This window comes from Haliotis rufescens, unplaced genomic scaffold (genome assembly GCF_023055435.1).
Source record: "Haliotis rufescens isolate VD_foot unplaced genomic scaffold, xgHalRufe1.0.p SCAF_2, whole genome shotgun sequence".
Lineage (NCBI taxonomy): Eukaryota > Metazoa > Mollusca > Gastropoda > Lepetellida > Haliotidae > Haliotis > Haliotis rufescens.
This window is the reverse complement of record NW_025963890.1, coordinates 38,326,345-38,353,487: the sequence shown is the minus strand read 5'-3', so window position 1 is coordinate 38,353,487 and position 27,143 is coordinate 38,326,345. Positions and strand designations below refer to the sequence as shown.

At 37.1% G+C, this 27,143-nt stretch overlaps 1 protein-coding gene across 1 annotated transcript; it reads right to left on the bottom strand.

The window, feature by feature from the left end:
* Nucleotides 1-25,773, bottom strand: LOC124127457 (multiple epidermal growth factor-like domains protein 11). Its single transcript, XM_048399299.1, has 8 exons — nt 25,698-25,773; nt 14,566-14,781; nt 12,979-13,206; nt 4,865-5,011; nt 4,384-4,530; nt 3,267-3,413; nt 1,984-2,130; nt 1-221 (listed from the first exon to the last, which is right to left on the bottom strand). Exons 1-8 carry the CDS (start codon nt 25,750-25,752, stop codon nt 1-3), a joined length of 1,308 nt encoding a protein of 435 aa, XP_048255256.1. The 5' UTR covers nt 25,753-25,773.
* Nucleotides 25,774-27,143: the final 1,370 nt, after the last annotated feature.

Genomic DNA, 27,143 nt, shown 5'->3' with positions numbered 1-27,143 from the left:
TTAGTCCCATCCTGAGTCAAACCAAGACACTATTTGGTCATCTACATCCAATTTATTAATTATAATACTCTCACCTGCACAGTCTGTTCCTGCCCATCCTGTCTGGCACTGTCCACTTGAACACGCCCCGGTCATGGAATCACACGAGTCCGGTGAACCACTGCAGTGGCGAGAGTTACAGTTCTTGTTACAGTTGACTCCATAAATGCCAACGGCGCACGCTATAATAAGTGAAGGGGTAACATCTGACTGTTCGATATGTTATTGGTTCAATCACATATTAAATGATAACAATGCTATGTTATATGCTGTAGTTTTATCATCATTATGATGATTTTTGTTAAATCAGTTGAAGTATTTCGAAATTTTGTAATCTAGCATAGGTATAATATGTTGGTTTTGTAAATTAGGCTCTTAGATCATCAAATGTTTTACACTTCAAAATAAAATGATATTCGTCTCGTGTATATAGTTCTCTTTACAAATAATACATATGCTATCTTCTCTCTTTCTGATCTAAACTGTGCCATTGCGTTTTTAAATTTATACATGTTAGAGCTACGATGTAGTATTCGGTATTGAACTTTAATTTATACCAAGAGTAATCCAATGAGTTTGTGTTATCAGTAAAAGCCCCACCCTGACTGTAAATAGCCCGAAAGGCGGCGATGTTTCAGTTTCGAACAGTGACTGACAATGTAAACACAACCGAGTGTCGGGAGAAGCCTTTTGAAAACCGTATTCAAACAAGATCGGTGATGGAATCACACGAGTCCGGTGAAGCACTGCAGTGGCGAGAGTTACAGCTCTTGTTACAGTTGACTCCATAAATGCCAACGGAGCACGCAAAAATAAGTGAAGGGGTAACATCTGACTGTTCGATATGTTTTTTGGTTCAATCAAATATTAAATGATAACAATTCTATGTTATATGCTGTGGTTTTATCATCATGATGATGATTTTTGTTAAATCAGTAGAAGTATTTCGAAATGTTGTAATCTAGCATAGGTATAATATGTTGGTGTTGTAAATTAGGCTCTTAGATCATCATATGTTTTACACTTCAAAATAAAATGATATTCGTCTTGTGTATAGTTCTCTTTACAAATAATACATATGCTATCTTCTCTCTTTCTGATCTAAACTGTGCCATTGCGTTTTTAAATTTATACATGTTAGGGCTACGATGTAGTATTCGGTATTGAACTTTAATTTATACCAAGAGTAATCCAATGAGTTTGTGTTATCAGTAAAAGCCCCACCCTGACTGTAAATAGCCCGAAAGGCGGCGATGTTTCAGTTTCAAACAGTGACTGACAATGTAAACACAACCGAGTGTCGGGAGAAGCCTTTTGAAAACCGTACGCAAACAAGATCGGTGATGGAATCACACGAGTCCGGTGAAGCACTGCAGTGGCGAGAGTTACAGCTCTTGTTACAGTTGACTCCATAAATGCCAACGGAGCACGCAAGAATAAGTGAAGGGGTAACATCTGACTGTTCGATATGTTATTGGTTCAATCAAATATTAAATGATAACAATGCTATGTTATATGTTGTGGTTTTAACATCATCATCATGATTTTTGTGAAGTCAGTAGGAGTGAGTGAGTGAGTGAGTTTTTACGCCGCTTTTAGCAATATTCCAGCAATATCACGGCGGGGGACACCAGAAATGGGCTTCACACATTGTACCCATGTCGGGATTCGAACCCGGGTCATAGGCGTGACGAGCGAACGCTTTAACCACTAGGCTACCCGACCGCCCCGAAGTCAGTAGGAGTATTTTCAAATTTGGTATTGTAAAATAAATTCTACTGGTACGTTTTTACAAAATGTAACCAGAAATGCCACACATGTCACAGATGTTTATTGACGTTTCTACTTATGTAACGTTAGAAAACGTTTTCAACGTTTAGGCCCACTGAGTCAAAACAAGAGATACTATTTGGTCATTCCATTTATTAATTATAATACTCTCACCTGCACAGTCTGTTCCTGCCCATCCTGTCTGGCACTGTCCACTTGGACACGCCCCGGTCATGGAATCACACGAGTCCGGTGAACCACTGCAGTGGCGAGAGTTACAGTTCTTGTTACAGTTGACTCCATAAATGCCAACGGAGCACGCTAGAATAAGTGAAGGGGTATCATCTAACTGTTCGTTATATTATTGGTTCAATCAAATATTAAATGATAACAATGCTTTAATATATGCTGTGGTTTTATCATCATGATGATGATTTTTGTTAAATCAGTAGAAGTATTTCGAAATTTTGTAATCTAGCATAGGTATAATATGTTGGTGTTGTAAATTAGGCTCTTAGATCATCATATGTTTTACACTTCAAAATAAAATGATATTCGTCTTGTGTATAGTTCTCTTTACAAATAATACATATTCTATCTTCTCTCTTTCTGATCTAAACTGTGCCATTGCGTTTTTAAATTTATACATGTTAGGGCTACGATGTAGTATTCGGTATTGAACTTTAATCTATACCAAGAGTAATCCAATGAGTTTGTGCTATCAGTAAAAGCCCCACCCTGACTGTAAATAGCCCGAAAGGCGGCGATGTTTCAGTTTCGAACAGTGACTGACAATGTAAACACAACCGAGTGTCGGGAGAAGCCTTTTGAAAACCGTACGCAAACAAGATCGGTGATGGAATCACACGAGTCCGGTGAAGCACTGCAGTGGCGAGAGTTACAGCTCTTGTTACAGTTGACTCCATAAATGCCAACGGAGCACGCAAGAATAAGTGAAGGGGTAACATCTGACTGTTCGATATGTTATTGGTTCAATCAAATATTAAATGATAACAATGCTATGTTATATGTTGTGGTTTTAACATCATCATCATGATTTTTGTGAAGTCAGTAGGAGTGAGTGAGTGAGTGAGTTTTTACGCCGCTTTTAGCAATATTCCAGCAATATCACGGCGGGGGACACCAGAAATGGGCTTCACACATTGTACCCATGTCGGGATTCGAACCCGGGTCATAGGCGTGACGAGCGAACGCTTTAACCACTAGGCTACCCGACCGCCCCGAAGTCAGTAGGAGTATTTTCAAATTTGGTATTGTAAAATAAATTCTACTGGTACGTTTTTACAAAATGTAACCAGAAATGCCACACATGTCACAGATGTTTATTGACGTTTCTACTTATGTAACGTTAGAAAACGTTTTCAACGTTTAGGCCCACTGAGTCAAAACAAGAGATACTATTTGGTCATTCCATTTATTAATTATAATACTCTCACCTGCACAGTCTGTTCCTGCCCATCCTGTCTGGCACTGTCCACTTGGACACGCCCCGGTCATGGAATCACACGAGTCCGGTGAACCACTGCAGTGGCGAGAGTTACAGTTCTTGTTACAGTTGACTCCATAAATGCCAACGGAGCACGCTAGAATAAGTGAAGGGGTATCATCTAACTGTTCGTTATATTATTGGTTCAATCAAATATTAAATGATAACAATGCTTTAATATATGCTGTGGTTTTATCATCATGATGATGATTTTTGTTAAATCAGTAGAAGTATTTCGAAATTTTGTAATCTAGCATAGGTATAATATGTTGGTGTTGTAAATTAGGCTCTTAGATCATCATATGTTTTACACTTCAAAATAAAATGATATTCGTCTTGTGTATAGTTCTCTTTACAAATAATACATATTCTATCTTCTCTCTTTCTGATCTAAACTGTGCCATTGCGTTTTTAAATTTATACATGTTAGGGCTACGATGTAGTATTCGGTATTGAACTTTAATCTATACCAAGAGTAATCCAATGAGTTTGTGCTATCAGTAAAAGCCCCACCCTGACTGTAAATAGCCCGAAAGGCGGCGATGTTTCAGTTTCGAACAGTGACTGACAATGTAAACACAACCGAGTGTCGGGAGAAGCCTTTTGAAAACCGTACGCAAACAAGATCGGTGATGGAATCACACGAGTCCGGTGAAGCACTGCAGTGGCGAGAGTTACAACTCTTGTTACAGTTGACTCCATAAATGCCAACGGAGCACGCAAGAATAAGTGAAGGGGTAACATCTGACTGTTCGATATGTTATTGGTTCAATCAAATATTAAATGATAACAATGCTATGTTATATGTTGTGGTTTTAACATCATCATCATGATTTTTGTGAAATCAGTAGGACTTTTTCAAAATTTGGTATTGTAAAATGAATTTTACTAGTACAAAATCTTTTAGTATCTTTTACGAAATGTAACCACGAATGCCACACATGTCACAAATGTTTATTGACGCTTCCATTTATTTTCTAACGTTTTCAACGTTTAGTCCCATCCTGAGTCAAACCAAGACACTATTTGGTCATCTACATCCAATTTATTAATTATAATACTCTCACCTGCACAGTCTGTTCCTGCCCATCCTGTCTGGCACTGTCCACTTGAACACGCCCCGGTCATGGAATCACACGAGTCCGGTGAACCACTGCAGTGGCGAGAGTTACAGTTCTTGTTACAGTTGACTCCATAAATGCCAACGGCGCACGCTATAATAAGTGAAGGGGTAACATCTGACTGTTCGATATGTTATTGGTTCAATCACATATTAAATGATAACAATGCTATGTTATATGTTGTGGTTTTAACATCATGATGTTGATTTTTGTGAAGTCAGTAGGAGTATTTTCAAATTTGGTATTGTAAAATAAATTCTACTGATACGTTTTTACAAAATGTAACCAGAAATGCCACGCATGTCACAGATGTTTATTGACGTTTCTACTTATGTAACGTTGGAAAACGTTTTCAACGTTCAGGCCCACTCTGAGTCAAAACAAGACACTATTTGGTCATTCCATTTATTAATTATAATACTCTCACCTGCACAGTCTGTTCCTGCCCATCCTGTCTGGCACTGTCCACTTGGACACGCCCCGGTCATGGAATCACATGAGTCCGGTGAACCACTGCAGTGGCGAGAGTTACAGTTCTTGTTACAGTTGACTCCATAAATGCCAACGGAGCACGCTAGAATAAGTGAAGGGGTATCATCTGACTGTTCGATATGTTATTGGTTCAATCAAATATTATATGATAACAATGCTATGTTATATGTTGTGGTTTTAACATCATGATGTTAACCCAAATGCCACCCATGTCACAAATGTTTATTGACGTTTCCACTTTTTTTCTAACGTTATGATCGGTGAAACGGAATTTGTCATTGTGTCATAGTCAATTGACTTTCAGTATTGGTGGAATGGTAATACATAAGGGGGCTAGTTTGTTTCTAATACACATTGCTTTATATGTGTATATAGTTTTCTTACGGTTATTCTTCAGTTGACATAAATACACTAAATTTGTGTCAAGTAGCACAGGTATAACATGTTGGTGCTGTAAATTAGGCTCTAAGATCATAATATGTTTTACACTTTAAAATGATATTCGTCTTGTGTATAGTTCTCTTTATAAATGACACAAATTCTATGTTCTCTCTTTCTGATCTAAACTGTGCCATTGCGTTTTTATATTTATAACATGTTAGGGCTACGATGTAGTATTCGGTATTGAACTTTTATTTATATCAAGAGTAATCCAATGAGTTTGTGCTTTCAGGTAACGCTTCATGCCAATCCTGATTGCATGATAGTTTCAGTCGTTGAACAAATACAGACATAACGCTTGAGACATTTGGAACTCAATGTTGTTCCTGTAGATAACCAAATCTAGACTAACACTTAGTGAAACATGTATTTTAAATTTAAAAAATTCTTCGGAAGAACCTTTTCTCTTCTGCTGTTTATAAGGAAATCAAGCAAACAAGACTTGGTTAGTTTTATCTAGACTTGCCTGGGCTTTCATTGAAACAAAATACCTAAAAAATATAAATTCCACAGTCATGGTTCAGGACTAAACCAAATCCTGAACATAATAATAACAAAAGACCCATTTGTGTTACCGTTGTGCGCTGCATTAAGTCAATAAATATAAGATTTTCTAACAACCCTTGAGTCACGCTTATATAAACTTGTACACCAATATTTTACAACTCGTGAACAGGCATAAATAAATAGTGAATAGTTTCCACCTTCACCTATATTAGTGAGTGAGTGAGTATGGTTTTACGCCGCTTTTAGCAATATTCCAGCAATATCACGGCGGGGGACACCAGAAATGGGCTTCACACATTGTACCCATGTCGGGAATCGAACCCGGGTCTTCGGCGTGACGAGCGAACGCTTTAACCACTAGGCTACCCGACCGCCCTTCACCTATAATAACGTGATTTGCATTTGAAGATTTTACACTCAGGAAGGACTTGCGGGGCCTACAAATATACAGTTTTAATTCCTTGATAACATTCACGATTTACGCGCCATATTCCTTCCCCATAAAGTAAATTTGGATTTGAATCAAATTTTAAAAAAATAATGAAATTGTAATAGTTAAAGTATTGATAAACATTTAATTCTGTACAATATTATTCTTTTTCTTAGCTTGCAAGGAATCACCTTTTACATGTTTGGACCAAGAGGAGATTTAGTAAACTTTAATCCCAAGTATTTACATGAAGGTACACAAACAAGCGTATACTACTTTCTAGGCGGTATACACGACCCTATTTGAAGGACATATCTACAATATACATTGCATAAAGGAACATACATATGATCTGTTTCTGATTTGTAAGCTGCGAAGATGATTTGTTTGTACGCTGACTGATCTTGACTGTTTTATATAAATATATCATCACGTTGTGTTTTGTCAAAGTCATAGTGGAACATTCCACTTTACACAAAAGGCATAAATTTTAAGGTAGTTCTGTAGTGTGACAAATATCCGTATCCTATGTTTTTATCTAACCCGTAAGACAATTGGGCCGCAAGTATAACTGGCTATCGTATGTACACTGTCGTATTTTTTCACAAAATGCATTGGATTTGTCATGTCATTACAAACACAACTCACCGGCATCAAAAATCGACGAAAGAGTCGCCCGGAGTTCACAATCAACATCATCCCGCAAATCCCTTTCCCACACAGATGTTTGCGAAAAATGGTCAGTTGACAGATCCTAATAACATGATTAAGGATTCATATTGCGATACCCGTAATATCCACGAAATCGGCAAAAATCTTTTGTTTGAATGTATATTCAAAGGTTCAATTGTTTTGTGTGTTAGAATTCGTATATTACGAGCTGGATGCCTTCTGTAATAGTTCGAGTTTAACTCTCAGATATAAGATATCATATGCGTATTATGTTATGATTTTTAAGAAGAAAAAAGTAACAAATACAGAATTACTTCCGGGTTTTCATCGCTTTATTTTTCTAAGGGAGCGCTATTATACGAGGCAGAGGAAAGTTTTCCAACACGGTTGAAGGCAAACTGTTTCTCTTTGATTGATTGTGTGTGCCAAAGATAAATCTCAAAGCATTTCTTATGGATAACACGCACTATATATTATTTCGGTATATTTTTTTTTTTTACTTCCGAGTGAACGATGAACTGTTTGTGTACGACACAACTGTTTTCACGTTATCAACTGCGGGAAAACGGAGATTGCCTGTCGGCAACACAAATATATATACCTATGAATACGATAAGGATAAAGACACTACTATTGCCACTACTCGTGAAGTATATAAAATGGTGAATATAATGAGGCGTGAAAGCTATTTTATCAATTATATTTAGACATTTTACGTGTATAACGACACGATTCGTATTACGTACGGAATGCTCACATTCATTTTAATATTCTAAAACTAAGCTTTGTCATTTAATAGGTCGTTTTCGTTTATGGCTAATCGATTGGTAAATTAAATACTTAGATAATATATATGCAATAATCAGTTACATGAGCACTCGGCCTTCGGAAAAAAAAGAAACTGATTCATTTCAAAGGTTTCGGTGAAAGAAAAACAAATAGAAGTTTTACACAATGATACTTCCAAACGGGGTATCCATCAGCTGTTAGCGTAAACACAAAAAAGTAACGTTTCCTTTCTTCTATAAATGAAATTTGTGTTTTCAACGTGTTTTGTACATATAAACAGTATATATATTCGATAGAAAATATCCGATGGTTCACATGCGAAAGCGCTTGACACCATATTAATAAAAAATGGTGTCGAGTTTAATCTTCATTTTGCGACGAAACTTTTAGAAACTTGAATTTGCCATTAAGTGTTAACTAATATCAATATTCATCCACATAATCGTGACGTTTAATAAATCATGTTTGATACATCATGTTCTTTAGACATTAATTACTGTTCGAAGTCGAATTTGTTGCCCATGCAAGACAATCTAGTAGACAGCGACATTTGCATATCAATTATGTTGATTCGTGATGTTCGTGCTATGTCACTCATTTTCTACTTGTCCATTATAAACTATCTTTCAACGACCATAACATATGCCATGTTAGTCTTGCTAAACACTTTCTTTTTCGCTTTAACATTTTCAATCCTTGAGCGTTATAAATGTAATTGACATACACAATGTCGTTTCCCCATGTGCTGACCATGGCGGCCAGTGAACTGGCAGCATGTAAACAACGCTCCGGAATGTTTTGGAAAAGAACGGGCATATTAATGCTCACATGAATGTGAAAGAGGACTATTTTGATTGTTAACGTGCACAGATATTGCTAAAAATGGCTGTTTCAACTCAAATTATATTGCCTTCATGTCGAAGACAGCAAAGCAAGCGGCCACGCGTCTGCACGTGCGAGGAACGCGAAGTTATGTTTCGACTCTGCCTGTGTGTGTTGGTGTTGACTAATGATGTTGAATCCAATTCCGGCCCGCCGAAGAATCGTCAGGTTACGAGGAAAATTTAAACTGTGGAGAAAGATGTACAATCTGTGTCCTAAGCAAATATTAAACTAACAGACTCTGTCACTAAACTGTCAAAAGACTTGATTATTTTAAAGGTTACAAAAATAAAAATAACTTTATTTTCTATCATATAGAAACTACATACTTATGGGGAACAAAACAAATGATATATTGAAAACTATGGAGGTTGAAGACGATTATGGGTGAGTGTGTGAGTGTGTGAGTACTTTTTGCAATATACCAGCAATATCACGGCGGGGGACACCAGAAATGGGCTTCACACATTGAACACATGTCCGGAATTAAACCCGGGTCTTCGGCGTGACGAGCGAACGCTTTAATCACTTGGCTACCCGACCGCCCCGAAGACTATTATGAAATTACATTTGATGACATTAGAAGATTATCGTCTAAAGCCTGCGGACCACGACCTGTGCGTGTGACCATCAGCAACTCGAAACATCGAATGCACATCATAAGATCTATAAGTAAACTGAAGAGGCCCAAATATGCGAATCTCTCAGAACAATACGGATAAAGTGAGATCGTCGCGACGCAATCTTAAACAATTCATGGAAAAGGCGCGAACGAATGGGAAGAATGCAGGGTTGAGGTATGACAAACTGCAGATTAACAATAAAAAAATTAAGTTCGACTTTGACGGTGAGAATTTAGTAGAAGTAAAACATTTCCAGCAGCAGGCGGTGAAGGGAGGTCGAACGACATCATTGAATAGGGATCCCACCAAGGCCCATTTACAGAAACTATATGGAACTGTGAAGGATTTAAAAGACTATTCACGAGACACGTTTTCCCGATGTCCTGGACGAACAGCAAATTGTATCTATCACTGAAACGTGGCTCGAAGAAAAAGACGCAGATAACTTTCCAGGATACAGTGTGTACAGTAAAACAAGAACAAAGAAATCAGGTGTCATAAGGAATTCAGGAGGATTTCTAGTCCTTGTGAGAAACAACATTTCGTTATTTGTAACTGAAATTTAAAGAGAACAACATTCAAAAGTATATACCAAAACTGTAATTCCTTATACATGATGATTTCAATGCCAGATCAGGTCAGTTATCCGAAAACGTTGATAATGATGTGTCATACCTACCTATCAATGAGGATTGTTACCACTTAGCCAATGAACCAATCACAACAGAATAAGATAGTGAATAGTCCAGGAAAGAAGTTACTTCGAACTTCGAATATGTAATGGTCGTCTTTTTGGTGATAAAGATCAGAGGAAGATATACATACTTCGCCAATGCTGGACAAAGTGTCCTTGACTATGTAGGTCCTGTGTTCAGCTCAAATCTACAACAAGTTTACAAGCTTCGAGGTATCATATTCTGTGATTGCCAAGACAAACCACTCGGATACTTCCACGGACGAAAATTTGACAACAAAGACGAGATAAAATGGGACGAAACAAAACACTCTTGGTATTGTGAAAATTGAAAACATAAACCGGTAAATTGTGTTAAAGAAATTCAGGCGTTGGCTGAGAGTGGGCGTGTCAGAGAATCATATAATCAGTTTCATGACCTGTTGTAAACATATTCACGGAACTGCAGACAAAAAACGAACAATTCTAAAGAAAACAAGGGACATAACTTATGGGATGCGGAATATCACAAAGATATTATGAACTTATAAGAAACATATATTTCTATATCCAATCATGTATTTCTATAGCAAGGTTGCCAGCTATCTCCGCTTCTGTTTTCACTTTATGTAAATGATGTCTTAGAATTCCTTGCTGCAGATGAAGACCGGTGTATTGACTTTGGTGTTTGACATATTTTTATGGTCCTGTTTTGAGATGACATGGTATTATTTGATACTATATAGTTAAAGGTCTGCAAACGAGACTGAATAGTCTGCCCATGTATTGCAGAAAATGAAACCTCGATGTGAATATCAACAAAAATAAAGTTATTGTTTTGAGAAAAGGTGGTACATTAAGAAATTTTTTTCTTATAAAAGCAAGTTGGAAATCGTTTCCTCGTATACATATCTTTGTGTACGTTTCATGTTGTGGTTCATGGTATGTTACACATTGTCACTAGAAACCATGAAAGTGCCAAGCACTTTAAGCTTGATATGTATCGGGCATTAAAAAGTTACTTTTATCTTTGAAGAATATTTATCAATTGTAACAATTCCTATTTATAGAATAGCGTTGACAAAGTTTAGATGTTCTTATCACAGGTTAATAATAGAAGAAGGCAGTAGACTTGGGATTCCAAAGATCAAAGGTTTTGTCCACTTTGTGTCAATCCATGGACAAAAAAAGAATTTCACTTTTGTATGATTTGTCCATAATTTATTATTATCTTAATTTGTAGTTTACATGATATGCGGCTTTTCCATTGGACGAGAGGTCTGTCACATGACTGCGAAATTGTCGTTCATCAGTGTATGAACGTAACAATTTGACGTCCATACGTATTGCACCAGACCCCGTTTTTGACGTTAACACTGACAGACTACTTCCACATTCCCGGGGAAACCCCTGGGAATTTCCGAGCATGAATACATACAGAAGCATTCTTTTTGAACATTTAGACCCTTTAAATTTAATGTCGAACTCAGCGTTTCAGCATAAATTGAGAAACGTCATAGAGTTTGACTCCATAATTGTTCACGAATTTACTTGCTACGACCCATCCTAGTGAACAAAACGAAGAAATGCACTTCCAAACTATCGTTGTATTGACTCCGTGTCTAGGATAACAGTAACAGTCTACAGCAATCTATACATTTACCTTAGTGTCTATTTGACACATCTTTAATCACCATTCAATGATCGTCAAGTTGATCAATGATGCCTGACTCATTCCGACTGACGTACCGATGAATCTAATAAGGATATTATTTGAGTACATTTGTTTACAGAAACTACAAAAGTTGTCCAGTTGAGCATGTTGAGCATACATAAGCTCATGTCACCTGTCGTTTTGAGGAACTATTTTATTCCGCGATGCAGCTGGTTGTTGTATGGCTGTCAGTGTAAACATCAAGTCACACAAACTAAATGTAAATGTAAAAAAAAAGTGATATATAAAATTATAAGAATTGATTTTCACTTTGTGTGAGTTCATTTGAGTAAGAACCTTCATAGAGTGAGGGCCAAACATTGTATGTTCAAGCTCCGACGTTCATACAGCTTGCCCCTCACTCTATGAAGGTTCATACTCCAATGAACTCACACAAAGTGAAAGTCAATTCTTAAATAATTTGAGAAATATATTGCCAAAATACTACATTGTAAACCCGACTTATCTTGTATATGGGCCGGAGGCCTTACATGCAATAAATATCTTTGACTCTTTGACTTATGCTAAGTTTGTGCAGCTGGTAACATCAACAAATCATGTTATAGTTAACACATGAGCAAAGTTTCTTGCTATTCCCTGAACGGACTGTACTGCAATGTATTTACATGAATACATGTCTGTTTGACCACTCTTGATAGAATATTTTAGAAACACAACAAACATATCTGAAAATATATCTAACATGGGTATATGATACAAAATTGCATCAAACTCAAAAATCGCAGGAAAAGGTCGATCAGCTCAGTGACCACTTCCCTAATCTCATCATATTTCGCAATCCGTAGCATTACGTAATAAATAACTGACAATGTTAAACCTGAGGTGATTGTTGAGATGATGGTTATTATGCTGATTTTGTGGAATCAGCGTTTGATATCTTAATCTACAGTTGAACGTTTTATTGGGATCCTATACATGTTGCAAGGATGGTAATAATTATTGTAACGGAGAAAAATAACAATTTTGTATAAAAATCGCAAATTGATATTATAAATAGATATTGTCATGAAGTCCCAGCTTCATATCATATAACCCGAGAAAACATATTAGTGCGATTCGATAGAACTGTCATAGGTGCTTTGGTAACACAAACAGTGCTCCAAAGTGATGTATGTGATGTTGTTTGTGTATCCTTCCCAATTACATGTACTTAATACATATGGACAACAAAAATATACACTATAATGAAAAACAGACATGGAAACAAGGCCACGCAAATTCAGATTATAAAATATATCAAAAGATATTTTTACTTGAATAGATTTACTAATTCACGATCAACAGGATATATACTTACTCCACACTTGTACTTCAACAAAGTCTAATAGAGGACCATATCCATCATTATCAGTCTCTGTGTATCCAGTCAGGTAGTGCCACGTTCCAGGACAGGTGACATTCAGCACATCAGGAATTTCTGTACCGTTAAAACGTCCTGTTACACTGTGACATAGATTTCCTTCCTTGGGATCAGATGAATTTGTCATAGATGTGTAGAGCTGCACTCCATTACGTCTTGGCTTGTCTGAAACAAGTAAATAGAAGCTATCACGCGAGTGTGTTTTGGGATGGTAAATATCCTGTATTAGGAATAAACATTGTATTTCGCGAGCCTTGGCGAGCTAAACATAATATAGTGTTCATTCCTAATACAGGATATTTACCATCCCCAAACACACAAGCGTGATATCCACTGTATCATATAATGTCATTCTTCAATTCTGTGCTCGAAAATCCCTTTCCATATCTCACAAACATTACCTATACATTGCAGGTTTTTCTGAAATGTGCGCATTGATATTTATTACGTCCGAGGGTAAGTGATGTGTCAGTTGAACAGTGACTGTAGCTAATATAGTTCCAAGTGAAACCTGTTCCTTTTCAGTGGCGTAATTACATATATGCAAAACAACAATTGCCTAAACAAATTGTTTTAGTTGCCTTTCGCGGCAATCCATCCGTCTGTCATTTATCAAAGGGAGGCTACTCTAACCCTAATCTATGAAACGTCACGTCCACAGACGAACATTGTTGACAGTCAGCCTGTCCTGTCATAACGATACGAAGAAGTAAATACGTGTAGTCAGATGTACACACAGCGACAAAACGAAAAAAGGTATAAATTCGAACATATTTCGGCCAAACTGTTCTAATTTGTGGAAATGGTTCCAAGCCGCAGAGGTCTCCAAGCACAGATATGGAAAGTGATTCCACTTGGCTAGTGCCCTCTCAATATTGTTTCCAAAGTTGCCAAAACTTGTAAAGTGACTAAGCTACGTCACTGTTAGGCACTGGTTGTCAGTATATTAGACTATTATGTTTTATAATGATAGCAATTTTCCCAGTTGTTTCTCCACATTTCCGATGCTTATTTCTGACTCGATCACCAAATGACACGGGCGACCCCATGTAAGTTTATAAACAATGAACGTAGTCCCAACTTGACTTTTGGTATTTGCATATCTATCCGTATATGACCCCAACGGATATCGTTTTCATTCGCTGACTTTATCCTGCCAAGAAACCCACCCATTATATCATAAACACAACATGTCTTTCCGTAAAATATGAACGAAATGTACATACTCTAAAGAAATGTACATGCTCTAAAGAAATGAAGCTGTTGAGAAATGTGTGAGCTGATAGTATATTACTTTACATAAAAATCGAAATCATCCCCCATGCAGTGGCCTAGGTATTGTGATTAATATCATTTTGAATTTCAATACACCGATCAAAAAGAGACTGCGAATCCTGTTGCAGGCATGCGCACGTTTCTAACGTAATATAATGATAGTTACATGTTATGGCGTTCCAGGAACCATGGATGAATGTGTTTACTATACGAGAGTAATATTGATGGCGTAAATGAGTCTGTACGTACAGTATGTACTAAAGTACAGGGTAACCAGTGCTGACTGTACTTGTGTTTGTAGATCCACCTTCCACCAGCCTGTCATTTCGCCCGGTTTTGTGACAGCTGAGTATTTGTAATCGTGTGCAAGTATTACTCCATCGACAGCAGTACTGGCGGGTTGATTCGACTTCCAGATTGAGCTCATCCATGCGGGTTTGTTCTCAGCAACGTTTGTTCCAATACCTGATAAACAAGAAAAATGTTAAATCTGTACAGGAAAGATAACAGCAAGTGATGCTGGTAGTGATAACATCACGAACAGATGGTGTTCGTTAGTATTCGCCCTTGTATGTATTTTAAGGATACATATTTTCAGTTTTATTAGTATTATTTACTACTGAGCCCTCAAAACAACGCGTCTGAAACAAGTAGTCATCTCTGCAAACATTTCGAGAAGTATTAAACGATTTTCTGTCAGTCATTTTCGTAGTGGTCAATAGAGGTTATCACGCGAGTGTGTTTGGGGATGGTAAATATCCTGCATTAGGAATAAACATTGTATTTAGCGAGCCTTGGCGAGCTAAATACATAGTGTTTATTCCTAATACAGGATATTTACCATCCCCAAACACACAAGCGTGATAACCTCCTTATCATATAATGTCATTCTTTAATTCTGTGCTTTAAAATCGCTTTCCCTCTCTCACAAACATTACCGAAACATTGCGAGTTTTCCTGGAATGCGCGCATTAATATTTATTACGTCACAGGGTAAGTGATTAGTCAGTCGGACAGTAACAGTAGCCAATATAGTTCCAACTGAAATCTGTTTCTTATACAGTGGCGAAGCAACATATACGCAAAACAACAGTTGTTTTTAATTGCCTTTCGCGGCAATCCATCAGTCTGTCCGCTAGAGTAACTGCCCTTTGTCAAAGGGAAGCTACTCTAACTCTAGTCTTTGAGACGTCACGGCCACGGTCAGACGTTGTTGACAGTCGGTCTGTCCTTTCATAACGTTAAGAAGTGTAGTCAGATGTACACACAGCGACAAAACGAAACAAGGTAACAGTTCAAACATATTTCGGCCGAATCCAACCATTTTGATTTGTGGAGAAGGTTTCAAGCCACAGAGGTCTACAAGCACAGATATGGCTACTGATCCCGCTTGGCTAGGCCTCGTGCCCTCACAAAATTGTTTCAAAATTTATATCTCGAAAGTTGCCAAAACTTATAAAATGCCTTAGCTACGTCACAGTTAGACACTGATTTTCAGTATATTAGACTGTTCGTTTTATAAAGATAGCAATTATCCCTGTAGTTTATCCAGATTCACGATGGTTAATTCTGACTCGATCGCCGAATGACGAAGGCGACGCCATGCTTGTTTATAAACAGTGAAAGTAGTCCTACTTGACCTTTGATATTTGCATCTCTATCCGCATATGACCCCAACGGATATCGTTTTTATCCGTTGGCTTTATCCTGCCGAGAAACCTACCCATTATATGATAAACTGTGTTATGCGTATGTATTGCGAGGGTTTCTATTTGACATTTGTACTAAATAAGAGAATTAAGCGAATATAACCACATCCTTATACGTGCATTTCTAGAAAAAAATTAAAAATGTTTCATTTAACTATATAATACACGTTAATACTAGGCACAATATTGAATTTAGGACAGAAAGGTGTTTTTTTTACCAAAATAATAACATTTTTATCATCATTTACTCTTTCGAATAATTAGTAGTACCACAGCTGAGAAGTATATGGGAAATTATAAAATGAAAGATATGTACCGTTCATTACGTGCATGTTTATTTCTTTCTTGAAAATCACTAAAACACATTGACCATGAACAAAATCTATATTTAGTCATTCTTTATTACGGTTTTTTTTCTGTTTTTTTTATTCTACGCCGCAGTCAGCATAAAAAGCTATATCACAGCTTACAGTAAATACTCGAGTCTGTACCAGGCAAAGTTTATTATGAAGAGTAACGTCCTTCACTGAAGGGATACGTTGACGTGCAATCAACCAAGTAACTGATCCTGACCACCCAATTCAATTTCGTCAGCTCGTCACTGACAAACATAAGCACACTGGATATCATTCAAACCTTGATCCCTACGGTGCTGCTTATAGTTTACTAATCACTTTATGCTACTCAGCGCTGTCATTAAATGCAAACACTTATGAACTCGTACGTCAATCATGTTCTTGTCAACGAGAAAAAAAATGTTTCTGTGATCGGAGAGCCCGCCATACTCCTTTACAGTTCTCCAACAGCGTTAATGTTTCGGTGTTAATTAACTTTTATTCTTAAGATTATCATCCTGCTTCCAAATATACAAATATACCCTTTCTCTGAATTAAATTGACGAATGACATTGAAAAATATTTGAATATTGTTTTGAAAATTACTTGGGTTAAAGTACGGAATGATAGATTTGATTCAAATAGTAACAGATAACATAGAAATTAAAACCAACATTAATAATTAACATTCAATGCTTATATAATCTGGTCTGCATCATTTAAGGCTATTGTAATATGATCTGTCCATGGTTAAAAGGAGATTATACTTATTATTTTTAGTTCATTGCGAATACCTGTTTATTGCTACATGAAGACAACATGTTCATTTGGTGTCAGAAGTCTCGCTGTTTGGAGTACGATCGATACAAAGTTGTTTGTGCAAAATTACGTGGACCAATATTATAATATTGTTTAGTAGGCATTATTTAGAAATTGACGGATGACAAAGTAGACACAATATATGGATAACAACTTTAATACTGTAAAGGGTCGTTTCGGTTTCGGCAAGACTGCTTAACAACGGTATAAGGATCTATACCGAAACGGTATCTTATTTTATGCCTCTCTACATGTTTATAAATTTCTTATCATGTTTTGTCAGCTATTTTATTGGGATTCATTTATGGGTGATCGGGTTTGACAAAAATGAGTGAGTGAGTTGGGTTTAACACCGCTTTGAACAGTATAAATGTTATATCATGGCTTGATTTGGGAGGAAAGCTCGAAGTGATGCAGGTCTTAGACCTGTATCATTATGGTGAAACCACGAGCACGGATATCCTACAGACAAATATATAAACAATATCAGATCAGAGCGAACGGGGATTTTAGCAAAGATTTCTGTCACGCCCAATGGGCGCAACTGTGCACAGCGAATTCTTTGCATGAGATCATTGGAACACTTGTTTCTCTGGTTTCATGTAGTTTGCCTTTTATACACAATCGTATGTGTTCGGCAGATAAACGAGGCAGGTTATTCTCTTGCGTTGACGTTTAATACTCGATGCCACGTAGTGCAATAATCAGAATGTAATGGCGGTGAGACAACACGTAATCTATCCTCAATAATGTTCAGGCATGTAATAGATATTGTAATTGAACAATACATCGACATGTGGTATGAAATTTTGTGAGAATAAATGAAGCTTGTGGAGCAGAAAGATAGTATGTATATAGATACGTAATTGACATTGAAACTGAAATGCAAACATGATTCAAACATTGCATGTAAATATATAGTATGAATTAGAAAATATAAGCGACAAAACCCTTTCCCTATAATTCGAATGTGAACATGTGATTACGAATTACTATCAAATAGTGTACGCGAAAAGATGAGCGTATCCCGCCCCACCAGTAGCACCCTTCACAAACACATGAAGAGGCAAGTCAATTATTCAAGTCACAATAGGGGATGGCTCCGGACATCCATATTATGCATTCAGTTGTTCATTGCTAAGAATATTGACAGCGATTGCAAAGTCAGTTCCTCGCGTGGACACGAATCGCATCAACAACTGCTATACAAGGAGTGAACAAGGCGATACTTATTTTGTATATAAAGTGCTTAGATGAGCGGCACAAAGACCTGTGAATGTTTTATTATACCCGAAGGAATTCTTTGAAAGTTGCACCTAATGGGACACATGTCAAAAGTGACCTATGCGTATGTAAAATAATGTGTTCGACAAACATGTACCGAACACCTGGCGCCAAATAGTCGAGCCCGAAACACATTTTGTTTAAGACATTATGTTATCGTCAGCATGAAAACCATGTATGGTTATTGTTACACAATTACGTCTGATTACACATCAATAAAATATTATTTTCTTCTATACGTACTTTTGCCGAAAGATCTCGACTGATATGTCGGATATATGCATTCATTTGGTATATACCCGCTGTGCTCGAGCTACTCTGTCAGGTGAAATTTATTGTATAATGGTTTGAACGGTTACGAGTCAAGTGAATACAACTAAAAGAATTTTGCAATGATCTACAACAACACAAGTGACTGGGTTGAATCTTATCGTATCTTTAAAAAAGTATTTCTGTCACTATATGCAACACATTACTTCAAACACTTCAAACAAGTAAGCGTTAAATCAAAAGCATGTTAATACATTTGTCACTTGATCAAGCATAGTTGGGTTTTTTCAGGTAATTAACATGTGTTCCGCAAGTAACCAGTTGAGGATACAATGCATAAATTTAGGTACATATATATTCAATTACTTTCACAATAAACAACAACCGCAGTTACTTACTGCGTAATTAATCTTTTACTTACTAGAAATCACGAATGTGTGAAACAAAATACAAGCTAAATAGTGTGCCATATCCATTACAAGTGTTCCTCGAAAACTATGATAACATGGTTTCTTGACATTGATTTGTGTAATCGTTATTCACTTCAGGATACATAACCTCGATAATGATTTGTAAATGTTTACTTGTTTCTTAAATCAAATGGGCAAATGCTGCTATCGTAATACCTGCAGCTAAAGTCGGATATTATCTCAACAAACAAGTTTTTAGAACATGCTGCACATTCAGGCCTCATTCTGATCGCATTTATAATGCAAGGTGAATGGTATCACTGTGACGTTTTTATCATGAAAATAGAATTGTCATCAATGTTTAATTGTGCTAGATGGTATCTTAATGTCCCATCAGACATTTCTGTTTGGGATCATGTTTTGGGTTTATGACAATCATATCACAGCTACAAACTTGTTGAAAAATATTACAAGTAATCGTATCAGATTTGCTTCTAAGAATATGGAGCGATGGATGGTTGTTGATCAGAACCATATGGTATGGTTTTATTTTTACATTATAAATTCTAAATATGATATGTGTTTCTAGAGCACGAACCAAGTAGTTTCACTTGTATTATCCACCATTTTATAACAATCAAGATCGTAAGAACATGTTCTACAGATACCAATTATATACAACATACTTGACACAATTCAAAATAAACCTTGACACCTTTGTCATAGCGACTGATTTACGACAACCATTGTCTGAATGAACATTTAGTTATAAAGGCTAATTACCATGGATTCATGACATCCATATGCCTTGAAACACTTCATTGCCGTTATTTATAAGATGCTAATCCCAATTGTTAATCCCCATTGTATTGTACATTGACTGTCTGTCATCCTGAACGAGATGTGCAAGTATTTCGCTGATGAATTACTGTTCTTTATATTTATGACTTACTAAATGTCAGGTGACCTTGGCTATATAAGCCTTGGTCCAGAGATGAAAAAGAGAGCTGGAGAAAGAGGGCGAAGAAAGGTCTAACCCTTCGCCTAGCTAGGGTTAGGCTGGGTGCTCTGGGGCACTAAGACATGCTACTACCACAATGTGCTGACTTGGCACGGTGTGTTTTGTATGTATATATCTACCTGTATAAAGTAAAATTGTATATACCACAAGCCATCGACTCCAAGTTGTCACTTCCTACCGAGAACCATACGCCGACCCCTTGCATATACGAGTACGCAAATTATTCATTAGCAACGTCACGTGTGTCTGCAACGCACTTGCACAGCGCGTTGTTACCTTCAATAAATAACGTTGCCATTTCATGTATTTGTAAATATACAGACAAGGAGTCAAAAACTGTTGATGGAATCAATTATGGTGCGAGTTAGACCGGGAAGGGTGACATTAATAGTGCCAGTGCTAACCGTGGCAGAGTGGTTGACGCCGACGCACCCCGTATATGTTTTCCGGGTTCACATCGGGTAGTCGATAGGCGAGGACAAGATCTGAATAAACAGCAAACACCTTCAGTAGACTACGATTATAACGACCTCAAAGGTACCACTAATATTAGTTCGTTATAATCGTAGATCGTTATAAGCACAGGAGATGGCCGGGGCCATCTGAACAGTTCGTTATATGTGTCAGTTCGTTATAAACGTAGTTTACTGTATTTATGTGTATCAACATATATTCAATGGGTCTAGGATATTACTGTGCGGTATGTTTCTTTGTTTAAACAGTAAAGTGCTTCCTATTAGTGGCTTCACACATGGTTGGAAAATGTTCAAAACAGTGTTTTCATGCGATGCGCACTAATTGGGAAGTACCTACGAACAGTAACGTGAGTAAGCGTATTTGCTAGATTACTGGATATTACAAGTGCATATATGGTTTGCTTTAAATGTTATCATCACATTACTACTTCAAGGGCACTGTGTTTACATTGATAACCAATACAGCATCTCGGATTTTCCAAAACCCACCTCAAGTATTTTACATGAAAATTCTAGTACGCAAATTCGTTATTCGACACAATTAATTATCATGTGGAAAGATATTTATTTAACAAAAACCACGTTCATGACTTTATCGATGAAGATTATTGCATAAAATGTCAACACGGTTTGGCTTCTTAGGTGTGAAGAGTAGTCTCCCTTTGATCCTAACGTCAGCATTCTAAGCCATTACACTGCAGCATCAGGCTTACCACAGCAACACACAATTGGCTGGCAGCCGCTTTGCTAGTAGCAGAGATGAGGAAATCTCTGAGAAAAGGCAAAATGTACACGCAACGGGTAAAACAGCGGGCCGCTAACGTACTGAGGGATTACTTGAGAGAGAGGGAACAGGATTCTACTTCTTATTAGTGAGCATGGCTTTGAAATATTGTATGTGCAAAACAGTGTTTCAAATGTTGTCGATGTTGTTGTTTTTCTCGGAATTGAAAACTGTCGACGGATAATAATGTTAGAAAGCTTTAGCTAGATTATTGGATCTTATAGGTGTACATATTTAGGAATATCTGTTATGCTCCAATCCTGTATTGAGATAACAGTAATTTAACATGTAGTGATACACAAGGTGGTTAGAAAACCATTGCTTCACATGCCAAATTATGTTTGTGATATATGTGACAGGAGTCGCCTTACTTTTAGTTTTCTTTAAAAGTTCTTGTTTATTCTTAAAAAAAGGTACCCATCATCACATTACTTTTCAAGATCATTGAAGTTATATCTACATCATATAACCATTACCATATAACAATGGCAGGTGAAATTAAGATACTTTGAACGAACTGTCAAGGATTACACAACGTGCATAGTCTACGAAATGTCTTTCAATATTTGAAAAGTAAAAAAACAACAACATACATTGCCCACATGATACTCCTTTCAATCCAGAATTGGAAAATGAATTTAGAAAAGATTGGGGATATCAACATTATATACTTAGCACTCACAAGAGCAATGCCAGAGGGGTTTGCATACTTTTCGAAAACCGATTTGAGTTCAAGATGGTTGATGAAATACATAACCAAGAAGCAGGGAACTGTTTGGCGTTTCAACTATACATCGAGGAAAAGACTGTCATGCATATCTCTTTATATGTTCCAAACAATGACTCCCTAGAAATGTATAAGCGTGTATCAAGATTATAAATGGACTTGATCCGGATTACAATACTATTTGTGGAGATTGAAATATTGTTCAAAATAGAAGATTAGACATGTACAATTACAAATACGCTAATAACCTGAAAGTAAGAGAGAAGCTTCTGGATCATATAGAGGAATTTAATCTAACTGACCCCTGGAGAGATATTAATCTTTCAACGCCATCGCACTACCGGCTAAATCTGCCGACTTTTTGTATGCAGCTGCAGTTTGGTATAAAGCATCCATGTCCAAGTCAATACACCCAACATCTTACATCTGCACGTAGAAACAAAAATACGTGAAACCATCGCAGGTGAGGCCATACTGTGCGGACATGACACCACTGGCGTTGTAGCTGACGATTTGCACCGACTAATTTTTAATGATGTCTCGGAAAGGCTGTCTGGCTCGATGAGCTACATGTACCTCACGTCGGCGTTTCCTCGCCATCTGGGCCGATATCCTATGCAAACCTGGTATGTTGGATGTTGTAGAAGTGGTGGGCCTTTGTAGTAGGTGACGAGCCTGGATGTAGTGGTCAAGACTATAGTGCTGATGGATGATTCTTTGAGATATATGAAATACCCTGGCTAAGAACGAACTAGAATCAACCGTTCCAAACAACCCATGGCGCCTTTTCTCTCTGCTTTACGTTGTTGCGCCTTGTGTTGGCTATTGTGAAATATCCCGGACAAAATGAACAAATAGTTATAAACGAAACCCTGTACTTTTATAGGCTTTGTATTAATGTTTACTGTGGTTAACTTGGATGCGTTTTGTCGAATTTGCACTTTAATTTTGTGCGACTGTAACAATAGCAACATGTTTGGACAACCAAATGATATTATATTCATGATTCAGGTATCGCTATGGCAACAATTTTGACATATATCAATGATTTCACTCATTTTCTCCTCTTTTGTTGTTGAGTATGGTAAAAAAGCTACACACAGTGATTAATATTTACTGGAACTGTAATAACGCTTGACTTTTTGACTGGTGGAATACGATATGAAAAACGAAGGTAAAGTAAAATCGTTTACTTAACTTGAACGGGTATTGTATAGTTTGAGCCTCTCCCCTTAACGTTTTTCATGTAGAGTTTATGCTTTAATCCCTTATGATAAAAGTCATCAGGTAAACGCACGTTGAAGGACAGATATGCAATGTCGTACTATTCTAATCACTAATATGCATTTCTACCACCACATCAGTCGTATAAAGCCTCGTTCTCAAATGTAGCATACGGTCATGTTGAATCTATAAATCATGAAAAAGTTCTGTTAATTGTCTTTGCAATGATGAAATATACACCGTTAACAATTTATGAACCACTCCCCGTAGAGCCTAGCACAAGTCTCTTGTAATAGGGCACGTCTCTACTGAACCATGACAACTCTCTGCCCTGATACCCCACACAAGAAAGAGCATTACTCTGTGTAAGGAATTCACTGACGTACAGTTCAGTATTCATCTGCCCGGACCACTCAAGCGACTCAACCCTCATGAATGTTGTAGCGACCTCCCTCTTGAGTATGGTCGGGTAATATTAAAATACGTGATACAATTGCTTGAGAAATGATAATGCAATGTGAAGTAGCTTCCGACAGAATTCGTGTATACAGATATAACGTTCTATCGATAATGTGAGTGTTCACATTATACACAAAAGCCGTCAGAAATTGTATAACCCAGCTTGACCGTGAACACACGGTACAGAATAAACAGACACAAGCCAATGCTACTATGCGTTGGGTTTTGATGCAGTGTTACATGTGGTGCTTATAAATATAGTTACGACTATTGTAGGCTTTTGAATATTTTATTTTCATTGATACGCAGACAGAAGTGTCCCCGATGAATCGAAGTCGCGCAAAATGTACAAGGACTTGATAAAAGATCTCCATCAGAATCCACTATTGCTTATCTTGGGCTTTGGACAATGATCGGCTATATCGATAAGTGTAAACTTCAGCTGCTTGGCCGCACATGTAACTTAACCTGTAACAATTTTGTTAAACATCTTTTTTGTGCATACATTGTAAATCCAACTAATCCTAAATCTGTATGTGGAGATTTATTATCAGTTCTTAACAAGTATAACCTACGAAACAACCTTTGTACATATGTTAGCTGTGGTGTATTTCCTACAAAGAGACACAGGAAGCAACTGGTTAAAAAACCATTCATGAATATGAAGAAAATATGAGGCGCAGACAAGTTTCTGTCAATACAGGTCTTTAACGCCTCATGCTTATACACACAAAGCTTACTCGCCATATATTATGGCAACTAGCATATCTGTACCCAGATCAGAGGTCAAGTTTAAAATTTTGTGTAAGAGTTTCATCACGAAACAAAACTTCCAGGGACTGTTTATTGTGTAACAAGCATGCACTGTGAAGCTCTTCTGCAGGAAAGAAATGAACTGTTTTCAACTTTTATTGATCTGCTTGATGTTGAAACCTATGTCCAGTTGGAATTACAAGATGAAGAAGATATGTTGTTATTTTTCTTTGGTGCTGATACTCACTTCTCACAATGCATTGATATAGTTACATGGGCATCTGTTATACTGATATTTTCTGCTTATGTACTTACACTAAAGCCTTACCTTGATTATCTGATCTAACCTTTTGTACTGTGTGAATGGCATACCACTGGTGCTACTGTCTTGTATTGTATATATGTACAGGTAATATGAGTTTGTGTGAATACGGTTGATTAATTATGTATAATCTTCGGATTAACTCCTGGAGGAAATAAAGAATCTCTCTCTCTCATACTAATGGTGACGAAGCATTAAATCAAATCTTCTTATATATAAATATAACTGTTTACAAATAATTTAAATAACTCAAACTTTCAAACACGCTTCTCAAATGCAGTATATATCAATATAACGACGTCATGTTACTTGAATGTAATTCATTGCCATTATGCCACATTCACTTAAATAAAGAAACGTTGGAAAACCAGGGTTTTTTCCAGCTGATGAAAATATTTACTGAACCACACCCGATTAGTCTACCCATGAGTGAGTTTGTGAAAAGTTATATTACCACAATGCTATGGGGACATATAGAAAACTAAACTTCTATGACCTAGTCTGTGAAGTGACATTGTAAATGTGTTATGTGTCATATGTCTGCACTGTTATTATTCTATCATGGCTGACATCCACACAGTAACAAGACTAGGGAGTAGGTTCAACAGGAAGTAATGTCGGGTGGTGAGACGCTACGAGTGCCCCACTAGCTACGAGTGGATACAAACACGACTCGTTTCCTGTCAGAACACTTGTTTTAACGTGTCCTGATACATTTCAGAAATACCAATAGATCAATGATACTGAAGTTGCTGGTGCTGATTGTCCTGTACAAAAAAAATGCTTACCTGTAACAAGGCTCAGACTGGCAATGAAAACCACAGCACTGTCGAACACCGCCATTGTGGCACACTGCTGCACAGACCAGGAAGGAGAACGAGATTATGTTTCTATCGATATGTGTTTGAAATCATTCATTGCACAAATGGGACTGTCGTTGATGTCGGACTGCATGACAACTTTCTTTTACTATGACATTAAACCTATCTAATGACCCTTAACATGCCATTTGTGACGACACAAGTATCGTTGCAAGGTAAACAGTTGTTATCTTTATATACGCGTGTGTCCACCGGGTAAAAATAACCATGCACTGCAATGCATTAAAAGACAGGTAACTCATCGGTAGGAATACAGGCAACATATACCTTACTCAACCAGGATAAATGCTTCATGGTGTCTACTTCTGCGTAAGAAGGCCGGATAATGTATCAGCCTCGCATGCCAAGGATACAAAGTGTGCATGTTTCTTTTACACTGTTTGTTAAAAGAAGAAGAAAACCTGCGTAACAAGCAAAATCTGCCAAATTTGTTTGCTATTTTGTAAATTGATACTGTGTGCTTATGCACAGTTATAATACTGCATGTTGGGCGGAAGGCCATCAGTTGAAATATATATACTTGAAACAAGTGTATAACAATATTAAATCAAAATTATTCAGTCGAAATTTCAATTATGTCGGGGTTTACGAGTTATATCTGAGTAGTGAAAACCATATTCTATAGAGATGTACATATTGAACATATACATCTATGTATGCATGAATACTACGTATACATGTATAACATCCATGCACATCTAATACCGCTGATAACTGACTGAGTATTGTAACGCTATTTTTTTGTGTGAGGGAGAATACCTTAAAGGAACCTGGTGCTTTTTGTAAGTGCCAATAAATGGACATCCGGCAGTTACAAAGTGTTGCCTGCCAGATTGTGTATCATAGATGTCGAAGATAGATGCTTACCATGTCAGCCGCTGCTTTGTGTGTCCCAAATCGTTCGTTTCAGGCCGTCTTGAAATACCTTGAATGGTGCTGCTAGTGTGGAAAACAATATTCAAGTATTGATTTGAAATTGACCGACTGTCAAAACACATCATAAACAATGTTGTTGTAAATATTTCTGACACAATTTGTGCAGGGTTTATGGACATTTACGAAGCTGAAATATGGCAATATGATCAATAACTGTAGACTGAACGGGATATTCCTGCTACAACATGTGAGTCTCCCCCAGGAATCACCTGTTCCATTTGAACTATTGACTCAACTAAATCTGTTAATACGCAATTGTGTCACTGGATTTTGGTCGTCTGGTTTCTTTACAGGTTGCTGTCGCATCTCAGGAGTACTGCTGTGCGGCGCAAGGCAACAAACAAACACTAAATTTATGTTGATCCATATTGTGTGTGTGGCGGATGCTACCTGTATGCTCATCCTTTTTGAGAAAAA

Excerpts from the sequence above, each read along its gene's own strand:
- LOC124127457 (XM_048399299.1), bottom strand. The coding sequence starts at position 25,752 with ATGGCGGTGTTCGACAGTGCTGTGGTTTTCATTGCCAGTCTGAGCCTT. Across the intron at positions 2,131-3,266 it reads GGCAGGAACAGACTGTGCAG|CGTGCTCCGTTGGCATTTAT; the intron begins GTGAGAGTATTA and ends CACTTATTCTAG. Across the intron at positions 222-1,983 it reads GGCAGGAACAGACTGTGCAG|CGTGCGCCGTTGGCATTTAT; the intron begins GTGAGAGTATTA and ends CACTTATTATAG.